Raw genomic sequence first — 13,292 nt, forward strand, 5'->3', positions numbered from 1 at the left:
TTTTTTGACATTTTGCTTTCGCCAATACTTAACTTATATATATATATATAAACTAAAGCCACATCTCCTTGTGATAATATGAGAAAGATAGATAGTATCCACAGGCGCTAGGATAGCATATCTGGGAAGAATTGGAGACTTTGAGAGAACAGAGTATAATAATGGACAGCACGTTATCTTACAATAGTTCCTTGTGGGCAGCAAAGAAAAAGACAGCGTCTGGATGGTATATGGAGAAATGGGTTCGTTCCTTTCTGATTCTGCTTGTCCAGAAGCCAATTCGTGTCCAGTAAGGTAGTTGACAAGGAAGATGATTAGATAGGATGAGACTAACGGGTGACATCCGTTATATCTCGGAGGATGGTGACCTCGTCCTTGCTGGATGCTATTCTTGTAGACACGAGGGAAGTATGCCTGAACTACCTGCCAGAGGTCCAGCAGGAAGGTGCATTCGTCCTACCGGATACTATTCCTATAGAGACGAAGGGGATATCTAAGCCCGGAGGGTTGCTAGCCACCGGAACCTACAAAGGGATAGCAGGTAGAGAAGAGAGATCATATGAAGGGTGAACTATAGGTTTCTTAAGACCCTTATTTACAGGCCTAGTGCATACGGCTGTGACCTAGAAGCGGTCTTATCTGTTTGAGATACTTTCATGCATTATTTTAGAATCGTTTATTTATTATTTTATTGACATTGCTCAGTAGTATATATAAAAATTAAAAATATGTACAAATAATAATACGTTTTTACAAAAGAAAATAATATATAAATTTAAGAGTTTCGTTGAGGCTTGAGGTGCTGCGTTCTGATGGATTGTAGTTGAACTTCTTGTTTCTTGCTACAAGCTATATTCAGTATATTACGTTATAGAAATCTATGCTAAACCAGTTCAACTGTATTTCCTCCTTAATCCACATCACCGAAATTGTTCCCATTTCTACTATCTATCTTGTTTTGTCCGTATTTATTTCCAGACCTAGTTCCTAACAAAATTTAATCAACGTAGTTGTATTTAGTTTTATAGTTTGTTTGTTCTTGTCTAAAACTTTTTGTAGTAAACGCTATTTTGTTATAAAGCTACACACATACACTCACTTGGCAGATCATAAGACCGAGGCTCACCTACTTACTGGCCGGAAGCAAACCGGGACCATACCTACCACTGTAGGTAAGCACTATATTCGTTCCCAGTCTTGTTTAAAATACCATGAACCATGATTGATGCATGTCTCCGGCTTAATCTTCACACGGAGTAAATCAGCGCCAAATCTACTACAGTAGCGTTCTTATTGTCACGTCTTATGTCAAAGGTTGGAGGTCCTAGGAAGAGTCGCAGAAGGCTTCATGCTACTGTCGTCTCCTCAATTTTGTTATATGCAGCTCCAATTTGGAAAGATGCGATGCTTACTGAATCATACAGGAGACAGATGGTTTCCGTTTACCACAAAATTTGCTTAAGGACAATTAGTGCTTTTTGATTCGCCTTCTCCTATTAGGCGGCGTACGTAATAGCCAGAATTCCGCCTATTGAACTTGTTTAAGGAAGAAGTAGGCATCATGGACGTTTCTGCGGTTCGAGAGAAGAGAGGAAAAGAAATATTTATCAGTTGGAACAGCGTTGCTTAGCTGCAGATTCCGGTAGGTGGACTTATAGTTAATACCCCTTGTTGGTTCCTGGTATAGTCGCCGACATAGTGAGGTGAATTTTCATGTAATACAGCTTTTTTTTTTTTTTATCTTTTCGATTAAAATTTGTATGTAAGGTGGTGTAAGTTAACTCTATAGTGAAATGAATCTCAATATAGATGTAAAAGACCTTCATGATTGAATAATAATTAAAAAACAAATAACTTTGAACTAATATTATTTTTCCAGCCCAGTTCGGAGCTGCCTACTGTTTTATGCTTTGTTCAGCCTCTGAGAGTTTAGTCCTGACTTTGGTTTTTCATCACCTTGGATTAATCTTAAGTGCATTCCAGCTATTTGGATTCTACATGAACTTCTATGACTTGTCGCCAACTTATGTTGGACTGACATCTGGCATTGTCGGTGGAATCGCTAATGTAGGCTCCGTTGTTGGACCTCATTTTACATTGAAGATGTACAATCAATACGTTAGTTCTTGTCATTAAACATTCTTTTATCTAATAGTTAAAAGCATCCTTAGATTATGAATATAAGGTTTGGTAAAACGACCCATAAACCAAACCATATACACTGTTAGCAGTAGCAAATTCAGGATATTTCTCGGAGTGAAAAATGGAAGGCAATTATCTGTTAACAAACTATGAAAGGGATACAAAGAGTTTTGACATACTGTAGCAAAGTTCAAAACTGCTTTTATTATAATTTAAATATATAATTAAATAACATTTCAGGTATATTTGGGTCAGATCAACATAACGGATCACACTATTGCTCCTAACAAACCAGATATTTTGCTTATATTAAAGAAAGAAATGCATGCAAATATTATTTATTAAAACATTAGAAAATATAAGGATCTGAGAGAATAATTAAAACAATTACACAAACTATAAAAAGTCAGCTTTGCTGTTGATCATTTCTATTAATGGTTTGATTGAGGAGAGTCTATTAGGGTGTAGAATTTGAATCTCTCTTTAAATATCCTGGAACATTTATTAAATAGTTTGTTATTTAAAGGTAATTGATGAAATTTTTTTGTTTTTCTTCTTTTTGGGGGATTAAATAGCCAGCTTATTTCAATTCTATATTTTTATCAATTGTTTGTACTATATTTTTCTTTAGTTTTATCAATTTTCCCTTCTTCAGACACTAATTTCTTTTTGACTTACTTTAGACAAAAAAAAACAGGAAAGATCCTAGGACCGATGCAGAATGCAGTGTTGCACAGTACTACAAGTAATATTAGAAAATTTCATCATAACAAGCCCTTTAACCCGGTATGGGTTATCGCCACATCAAGAACATTCCCTCCTTTTATCTCAGTATTGGCTCGCCAGGCTCTTGTTTCCAAAAACTTCTGTAACTAAAAATTTATAAGAGTTAAAACATTTATGATCTTTTAATTAATACAATTAAATTTTTCGATATCATATTTGACCAATCTCTGGAATAGGTGCTATCTCCGGGGAAAGCCAGGAATAAGGGAAAGAGATATATGATGTAGTAATAATATAGTAATAGTAATATAGAATAATTCTAAGGATTAAACCATTTATTTTTTTAGAGAGTCAAAATCGCTCATGAATTTACAGCTAATACATTCTAATATGTTGGGTTGTAAAATAAGTTAAGTTCGTAACGTTTTTCAATATTTCAATTTAATCCTCTCTGAGTTTATAAGATCATGTTTACTTGGTCAATCATGTTTACATATTCTAAAAAAAAGGTTTAGTTAAGGTGCTTTTATGCATCAGTTTCAACCGAGATTCCTTATCTTTAAGTGGTATTTTGCTTGTTCGAAATGGAAGAGAAAAAAATTAATTTTCGTCATTTAATGACTTTTTATTTCCAAAAAGGAAAATCTACTGCACAGACGGTTATCAAAAGTTGCAGTGTGTATGGCGATGATGCCTTAGAAGAGAGCACCGTCCGTAAGTGCTTTGCTCGGTTCAGAATCGGAAATTTTGACTTGAAAGACGCAAAGCGCTCGAATTGTCCTTCAACTGTTGATGATTCACAACCAAATTCAAGCATTGGTCACAGACAACCCTCACTCTACGACACGGATATCGCAGAAACGCTTAATGTATCTCATACAAGTGTCTCAAGTCATTTGGGGGCTGCGGGATATGTTTCTCGAAGTGATATAGGGGATAGGAGTTCCTCATAATTTGACGGAAAATAATTTATTGGATATATATCATTAACGATTCCCTTCTGAAACGCAATGTTAATGATCTATTTTTAAAGAGGTTGACAACTGGGGATGAAAAGTAGTTCCTGTACAATAATATTGTGAGGAAAAAGTCCTGGAGAAAACGAAGTGGCCCGCCGTTAACGACTCCAAAACCACAACATCCCTTCCCCCCCTCCGGGCATTTGTGAGGCCCGTTAGTCTATGGGTGGCACCCACAAATATAGGCGTGGAAGTGACGAACCAGCATGGAAGTGACCACGTCATGAAACGCGCGATGTGTTTCCTAAGTACCTCGCGTGAGGCCTTGGACCTCCACGGTCTGCCACACCAATAATAATAAGAAAATACATCTTTTTTATCTATATTGTCCATAACAACACTGTGAAGTGGTTTAGTTTGAAAAAGATGAACTAATAAAATAATTAAAATTCTGATATTTATGAAATTAACAATTTCTTATACTTAAAACTTGATGAATTTGCTAACAGGGAACAAATTTTCATGAATGGTTGGCAGACAGAGAATTTAAAGGCTGGCGCTTGGCATATGATATCGTGAGTTTGAACTACTTTATAGCAGGGACAGCATTTATGTTCTTAGGGGAAGTCAAAGAACAACCTTTTGATAAAAGTGAAGAAACAAGTATAATAAAACGCGTTAAATTAAACTTACCATAACTTTATGAAGGAAAAACCAACATTTTGTTTTTATTATTTATTTAATGTAATTTAAAACTGTACAAAATAGTAAATAAAATAAGTAAATTGGATGAATGTTTCAAACACTTGAAAATCTTTGGAAGGAACCACTCATTGGTGGTACTTCAAGCATTAATTTAAATTAGAATGTCCTGTGGCCATCTTCTTTTCAGAAGCCTCGAAGGATTATCAGGTATAGTTAAGGATGAGAGATTAAGTACTAATGGGTTAGGATGGGTAAGGAGTTTGGAGTGAAAAAACGCATATCTGTTTTGGGCCAAATCTGCAACGAATGGGATGTTAAGGTCTTTGTGGATGAGATTATTTGTAACGTAATAAGGAGCATAAAGGATTTTGGATTGTAAGGATTGGATGCGGGAGGAATTTGATGGTTTGGTAGAACCCTAGAGCTCAATTCCATATGTCCAAATTAGTCTGATTATCATACTTTATAATAATTTTTTGTAGTGAATGGGAAGTTTAGATTGTTTATCAAGTAGGAGTTGTAGCAATCGAAATCTACGAACAGTTTTCTGTCGTTTCAGTCTTTTATGTGGATTACAAGTAAAGTATCTTGTCAAGATGAAGTCCTAAGTATCGAATCTGTTCAACAGGCGTTAGTAGAATATATAAAAAGGACACTGTAGGACAGGAGGGTAGAGGTTTACGACGGAAAGTAAAGGTGATCTGGTGGGATTCATGGATTTATTTTAATTCTCCAGTTTTGACACCATTCTTCAATGGATGTTATGTATCTGTAGAGTTTGTGATGCATTAGTAGGGTCGTTGTTTACAGATAGTATACATATATCATCAGCGTATGTTGTTAGGACTGTGTTAGGGAGGGTCGAGATATCAGCTGTATAAACCGTATAAAGAATGGGACCTAAGATACTACCCTGACGAATACCGGCGAACTGAGAAAACAGAGATTAGCAAGCTAGGTTATGATTTACTTTAAAGGTTCTATCAGAGAGATAGGAGTAGATTAAAATGAAATATGTAGGGGGGAGGAATTGACGAAGTTTATACAGCAGACCTGGATCTAAACCTTTTTCAACGTCGAGAAAGACTCCCGTGCAGTACATTCCGCGCTCTAACGTGGAAGATATGACATCAACGGCTCGATGACACTGTTGTATGGGATGTTCTAAATCGAAACGGGTGGTCAGGAATAACATGATATGAATCAAGGATTGGATAGAGGCGTTTTAATAAGAATCTTTCCAGTTTTTTTACCATAATGGGCAGTAGCGAAATAGGACGGTAGGAAGATGGATATACAAGTGGCTTGGAGGGTTTGGGAAACATTTTATTATAAATATTTTCCAAGGGTCGGGGAATAGGTGGATTGGAGGGTAGCATTATAAAAATAGGTAAGGAATAGGATGGCTTTACAAGGGGGCTGTTTCAGAATATGAGATGTGATATGATTGTGGCCAGGAGCTTTTTTAGAAGGTAATTGGTGGAGGATGTTTATCATTTCTATGGGATGAAAGGCTTTAGGAGGAAGGGTCATTTGGAGTGGAATTGTAATCTCTGCTTCAACATGTTCACGATGGGTTGGATTAAGGATATCAGGATTTTTTTAAAGAGGTGTTCGCCGAACATTTGAGTTTTTTCTTCATCTGATCGTGTCCAAGTCTTATTTTAAGTGATATGTGGATGGTTGAGGGATTTGTATTTTAGTAGTTGTCCATAATGATTTCTCGGTGGTATTTAAGTTTTCTGTTAGGCTCTGGAAATTTTGAATTATGTGTTCTCTAATTTTTGTTTTTAGCCTGTCAGTCAATGTATTGTAATGAGTTTGGTCAGAAGGATATCTGGTTCTGTGCCACCTCGCTCTTGCCCGGCGTTTTTCTGTTAATAAGGTTTGAATGTGACATGTTCCTCACATTTGAATGTTAGAGAAACAAAAGTACAAATGGAAACTACACCATGAACCAGTATACATTTTCACCTCCAATAATCTTTACAATTTTTGAAATTTTAATTTCATTCTAGCTATATCATAGCGTGTGGCCATTCTTTCGGAGATATTGTTAATTTTCTAACCTTTTCTAGTGCATTTATCTCTAGAATTTCCAATTGGAGGAAATATATTTTTTTTACAACAGAAAATCGCGGACTTTTCTTTTTATAATTATTTTTTGAGTTTTAATAAATAACAGAAATTATTTATCATTTTTAATATTTTAGAAAATTTGTTGTATTTTCGTGAAGGCCGTTCAATCATCCAAATTATTACAAGCTGGCAATTTTATAAAAAATGAAGTTAACCTCAGTCACAAATATTTGCCAATAATATGCGTTCATAAATAAAAACTTTATTACAAGTGAAAATAACTCTGCAGATGAAAGAAGAGTAGATGGAAATAAATTTTCTCACCTGAATTCACAAATGAAGAAAAGTTGGCTTGCTACTCATAATAATTTGCTTCAGATTACTTTCGAAATCCCTGTTAACCAAATTCGCACTGGTTAACAATCTATGCCGTTTGATGGTCTTTGAATATTAAACATACTATGCTTTTGGTTATATTAGTCTAGGATGTTACATTTGTAAACTTTCATACTAAGAATTTAATGATCCTTCAAAATCAAAAGGAATAAGAATAAACACTCCTGAATATGGTTTATTACATATCTAAATCAAATTTTTTCAACTTACATATTTCCTTGAAGATTACTATTACACTATACGATCTATCTCCAATGTTTACGTTACGTACTCTTGATCTGAAGGCCTTGACAATGCCTGTTCAATTTAGGTAAGGTAGTTGATTAGGATTGCATAGATAGATCCCAGAGACTTATGGGGGAGACAGCCATAATTTCTCTAAGGATGGTAACCTCGTCCTTCCGGGTACTATTCCTGTAGGTATGAAGGGAGAATGCATTCCCAGAGGGTAGCCAGCCGCCGGGTCATTCATGAAGGTATATTCCTGTTTCCAGAAAGGCTATAAAATCTTCAATATCTTTCTTGTTGATATAATCTTCCTCCTCACCAAACTCGTTTGGATGTTATTCTTCTTTAATTTGCCTTCAATGCTCTCACTATGAAGCTCCTTGAGATATTCAGTCCATCAGCGTATGATTTCCTTGTTATCAGTGAGTATGTTCACACCCTTTTCCAGGGGTAGCTAGGCCCAGCGGGTAGCTGGCTGCTAGGTCCTACGAGGGGATAAGAGGTAGTGGAAGGAGGAAGTCACCAACAGCGTGAAATAAGACTCTTCATATTAATAAAGGTTGGGAGAATATACTGAATGTCTTATCTGCTGTTCCAAGAAGGTGCTGTTACAGCACCATCAGCGGGGCATTGATTATACTAACGATACAAAGGCCGGTGAAAGCCACCACCTGTAAGAACTAACTTTTTTGTGATTCAGTAATTTGGTAAACTTTATTTGTTAAATCAACATATTAACAACTATAATACTATTTATATCTTTATATATAACATTATAAAATTACATTTTAATGAACAAATTAGCACAATAAATGGCTAGAGAAAACATAGGCGATGCTCCAAGGAGGAATGAAATGCAGCTCTTCATTTTGGCGGGATGCGATCATGGTTACGGTGGCTGTATAGTTACAGTCTAGATAAGAAAATAGCGTGTCGCTACACTGTTAAGAAGTAGTAGATAATGACAAGAAAAGTAAATTTGGGAATGGGAGAGGGAAATAAAATATTCAGGATAGATTTTTAAATAGATTAGAATTGTGTTGATGTCCCAATACGTGGCTATGGGAATACCAATAACGAAAATACAAGTTGGAAATTTTTTTAATACACTGATCACTCAGCAGAAAATATAGGGGTCGAAAAATAACTAATTTTAAGTTAAATAAGAGGTAAATATGAAGAAATTTAGAAGAACTACTGTTACATGTTTATTAAAATAGAATATATCTAATTTTGGTCAAATCGATTAAGTTCATTTGAATTACATTATATTTAATACTTATGTAAAATAAGTAACTGTTTACTTTACTTTAAATAATATCCTATGAAGTTTTTCATGTGCTGTAGATAGTTTAAGATGTGAAGCTCCAAATGAAAAATGAGTGAAAATTTTCGAGTTTTCTTAAATAAAATAAAATTTAGGGGCTTATACCTTAAATATTTACCTTATAATGACATTTGAAAACTAAAAATTGACAATTGATAAAACAAGCCAAGGAACTTGAAAGCCTGATGATCATGCACAGGAGAATCGGCCTGCAATGGATCCTTGGACATTGTGGCCTTGCTGGAAAAGAGAGGGCTGACCAGCTAGCCAAGGACAGGGGGTTAGGTCTGCAGTTTGACTGTCCTCGATGAAAAGAAATGCATATTAAAGCTACCATAAGGCATTGGTGGATTAGGAGCCACCCACATCAAGACCCCGGAGATGCCATCCACCAACTCACACAAAGAGAACAAGTTCTCATTTTTCGTTTATAAACAGGGCACAACAATCTAATAACCCACTTTTTCCAAGAGATTCTGGGGCGGGTCTTCTGTTATGAAGAAGTGTTACGTGTTCCATCTCTCATGCTATAGCATGACTAGTTAAAGATGAATTAGCATGGAGACAACAAAAATGTATTGCCCTTTCATTGGCCAGGTGTACATTATAAAATTTTATAAACATAAAAATTTGTTAAAAGAACAGAGTCCAGAAAAGAAATGGGAGGATCTATCCCGACCCAAGCCAATATCTAGGCAGCTTCCAAAAGTGATGGCAAGGTGAAGATTTGTGTTATCTTAGGGCATAACTACCTTTAAGCTAATTTATACTGAATCAAAAAAGTGAACAGTTTTTGAAAGATGGGAAGACCATATCTATTAATATAGATACCATAAAAATAATACTGTGGAAAAAAAAATGTTATATATCTATTATATTATATCATATAAAAATATGTAATTTATATATGCCCGATCACAGATTGATCAGTATGCTGTGTAATGTGTAATGTGATGTATTTGAGCAGCATGAATGAATAAATTAATTTCTCTGGTACACTTCTTTATATACCTCCATGTTCAATATAATTTTTACATGGAAGGGCACAGACAAAAGGGGGTTAGGAATTTAAAAAAGGTGTGGCAAATCCATAGCCCACTACAGCTTCCTCACCATTTCCACATGCTAATTAGTTTAATAATGATTTTAATTCATTAGTTTCATCATCTGACCTTCACACTTTTATAAATTTTTCAATTGCCGTATTGTCAGGATTTAAAAACAAATCGTTTCTAATCCATATTTTCTTTTTTTAGGATGTTTCAGGGATGCTGTGTTCCCCTCTAACTTCTACAATTTAACATTATTTTAATACAAGTATAACCACAATTGAATACAATTAATTAGTTTTTCTTTTTATTAACAGAAAAAACGATTTAATAAATAACCATTATATTGTTTACTTACTCTTATTACTATTATTGGGTGAATAAAAATCATAAAACACTATAAAATTTACAACTTTAACAATGTAGTATGGTAAACAACTAGAATCAGATCTCAAAGTTTAATGGGAGACTGTGAGGAGAGGGAGGAGGCAACTCAACTAATTATTATTATTATTATTATTATTATTATTATTATATGATTGGAATAAACTTAATATCTTCCTATATATTTAATGTATTTCCAAATTATTTATTTATTTTTTTATATAAAAAGATTATCTTTATTTTCATTTTTTTTTTTTGTACTCTTTTATAATCTAATATCTGAAGACTGAATTCATGCTTATGATCACAATTTATATGATTAGATAGGGATTTTTGGTTTGTATTGTATATAATAGAGCTTTTATGTTGTATTTTTATATTTGGCGATACTTTTTGACCTATTAGACATAAAACAATTTATGAGAATTGAAAAATTAATATTTTTATTATTCAATAAGTTTGATTTGTCATTTTACAATAAAATGAACAGGAAGAGCCATGTTTGACCAGCAGAATACTCTCATAGTGAAACAAATATAGAGGATGAACTTTGTATAATTAATACTGGACCATTTGAACAATGATCACCAGTATTTCTCCAAATTGTAAAATCAAGTCATTTTCAAAATAAAGACATATAAACTCACATCATTTCCTGCATGATTACTACTAAACATCTTTATCTTCGGTAGTGAGAAAGCAAAAAATCTATTAACTATTCTAAAACTAATAGAATTACTTATACTTGACAAATTATCTTTATAAGAATAATTGAAGAAAAAATCATGAGTGTTAAAAAATTTCAATGTTAAAGCACCATATTTCTAATTTGACTGATGTTACAGAGTTCAAAGTATCTTATTTCAGATGACATATTAAATTTTTATAACTTCAGATTCATGGAAATGTTTCTCCTTTACATCTAGGAAAAAAAAATAATAAAATTAATCAACCGGGGATGGAATGTAAATGTAATAAAAAAGTGAAAATATGTATATAAATATGTGTTTATTTTTATAAATCTGGATGATTTCGGCACAGTATCAATTAAAACATTAAAAATACCTTACTATTTTTTATATCATTTTTTTCTTAGGTGTCACTTTAACCTATGCACACTGGGCTCTCATAATTATCAGTAATCATCATATTAATCAGCGTAAAAAAAAACATAGCAAAAATTAGGGAGTGAGAATTGGATCTAGTGAAGGGGATAGTATTTTTGAAAAAGGGAAAAACAAAATTTCATTGTATTTCTAACATAAAATAGTATCAAGTGAAAAGAGAGTTATCATTTAAATAATTAAATTTAAATTACAAATCATTACTAAAAACTTGTACTAAACAAAAACAACATTTTAAAAATGAAATGTGTAACAACAGTAAACATTCTGAAGAAGTAAGATTCATCCTTCTTAGTTGAAAACTGCAAACTAAGACCAAGAGAAAAATTGTATTGTTCATGGACATACAACCTACATAAGAGGTATGGTTGAGTAAAGGAAGCTCGTAATGAGTCTCGCCATGAAGCATAAAAATCTAATTTCTAATTATTACTACTATGAACGCTGTTTTTTCCATTTCAGGCACATTTTAAATATTTAACTCTCTTAAAGTCTCCTCGCCCCGTTTTAAGCAAATATTTCAAAAGTGGTATAGGGCCGTCTCTCCCGGGGGTTCTTAGTGGGGTGGTCCGGCAGGGAAGGATGGCTTTGTTTTGTGGTATGATCTTTTGTGAGATTGTGACGTGTTATACATCAACCAACCTACTCACTATAATTTTCTGTTGTAAAAGTCAGATAAGCCCTACCATGGAGGGCGGGAGAGGAGGGTTTCATGCTGTTTTATATATATATCAAGAATCTTGAATTAATTTATTAATTTTAGGACACTAATTGGTATTATTTTATTTGCAAATGGTGCAGGAATTAAAATAATGTGTTTAAGAAAAAGTGAAAGAAAAGTTAAAAAAAGTCTTCATTCTAACCTTTCAACAGTGAGTGGTGATTGTGGAGTGAGTTTTTCAGACTGATCTTATTTCGTAATGTCTACTATAGAGCCTTTCTCAGCAATATAGTAGCAGATGGCCATGCAGTATCGTTATGTCAGAGTCCCACAGAACTTTAAATGAGGATTTTAGGGGGTATTTTACTTTAAATGAGGGACTCTAGCGGTTTATATGGACATAGGGTTGTAACAAACATTAGAGCCCATGGTTGGTAACAAAATGAAATGAACAAAAATCTATCTATATATAAAGAAAATGGTACAAACAAAAATGATCTGAAATAAGGAAGCAGATAGTCTCTAATTGTCATTGTTAATAATAGCAAAAATACAAAAAATTTGCCACAAACTTTTCAAATCTGATTCATTTAAGAAAAATGAATAAAAAAGTACTATCATTGACGACATTCATGCAATATGTTAAGTAATTAGAAATACTACTCTGTAATCGTTATAAATATAATTATATTACCTTCATTTTCTCTGATATCATTGAATGGTTGCACTTTGGTAGACCCTAGAAGTTCCCACATAATTCCACTCCAAAGAAAAAACATAGCAATAAAGAAGTAAATGGCTTCTTTAGCTCGAAGGGCAGATTGTGGACTATCAGAATCCTGTTTAATTCATTTTCTTTTAATTATTATTATTATTATTATTTACTTCATAGTTATTGTTTTCTCTTAGTTTTATCATCAAGTCTTCAGAAAATATAAAAAGAATTTTTTTTTTAATGTGCAATGATAATATTTATTTTTTTTATTAATCATCATGCTGGTATTCCAATCACCGACCATTAGTGTAACCAACTAAATAAATATTTATTGAGTACAAATCAAGAGAGGAGAACCATAATGAATAAATAGGATACTAAACTGAAAACTATGAGTTACAAATGTTTAGCAAAAAAATGAAAATGGTTAATGGAAAAAACAAAATTATTCCAAAATTTGTTAATCTGAATGTGTAAGGAAAATTTCTAGTTTTGACCAATCTTTTATCAAACAATGAATTCAAAAAAGAGCAGGACTTTTCATACCATTGTAGTGTTCTAACCATTTTAGAAATATAAAAAATAAATCAGGTATAATTCTTGTGCACAATGTAGAAATTTTTATAATGTGACAATTTTTATTAATAGGATTATAATTAATTGTGATTCACTAGTTATAATTATGCTGTGTATAAGGCAGTCCGATGAACTTGGGCAGCACAACATTTTTTTAATAAAGTCTCTCTCTCTCTCTCTCTCTCTCTCTCTCTCTCTCTATATATATATATATATATATA

General features: G+C 33.2%; 2 protein-coding genes across 11 annotated transcripts in view; one reads left to right on the forward strand and one right to left on the reverse strand.

Annotated features, from left to right (window-relative positions):
- Positions 1-4,545, forward strand: part of LOC106678147 (vesicular glutamate transporter 2.2) — a 20,251-nt gene extending 15,706 nt beyond the window's left edge. For 2 of the 4 annotated variants that reach the window (XM_014416497.2, XM_014416498.2), the window contains 2 exons: positions 1,880-2,118; positions 4,337-4,545. In XM_014416497.2, coding sequence (XP_014271983.1) covers positions 1,880-2,118; positions 4,337-4,525 — 428 coding nt within the window. In that variant the 3' untranslated portion in view covers positions 4,526-4,545. Of the gene's footprint in view, positions 1-1,879; positions 2,119-2,825; positions 2,946-4,336 lie in introns of those variants that run through there. The other 2 variants (XM_014416499.3, XM_014416500.3) reach the window with 2 other exon arrangements.
- Positions 2,930-13,292, reverse strand: part of LOC106678149 (putative inorganic phosphate cotransporter) — a 78,669-nt gene continuing 68,306 nt past the window's right edge. For 5 of the 7 annotated variants that reach the window (XM_014416504.3, XM_014416506.2, XM_014416501.2 and 2 more), the window contains 2 exons: positions 12,475-12,619; positions 10,782-10,917 (listed from right to left, as the gene is read on the reverse strand). In XM_014416504.3, coding sequence (XP_014271990.1) covers positions 10,871-10,917; positions 12,475-12,619 — 192 coding nt within the window. In that variant the 3' untranslated portion in view covers positions 10,782-10,870. Of the gene's footprint in view, positions 3,015-7,205; positions 7,907-10,781; positions 10,918-12,474; positions 12,620-13,292 lie in introns of those variants that run through there. The other 2 variants (XM_067050020.1, XM_067050021.1) reach the window with 2 other exon arrangements.

Source organism: Halyomorpha halys, unplaced genomic scaffold, assembly GCF_000696795.3.
Source record: "Halyomorpha halys isolate HHAL.00 unplaced genomic scaffold, Hhal_1.1 Scaffold126.1, whole genome shotgun sequence".
NCBI classification, from domain to species: Eukaryota; Metazoa; Arthropoda; class Insecta; order Hemiptera; family Pentatomidae; genus Halyomorpha; species Halyomorpha halys.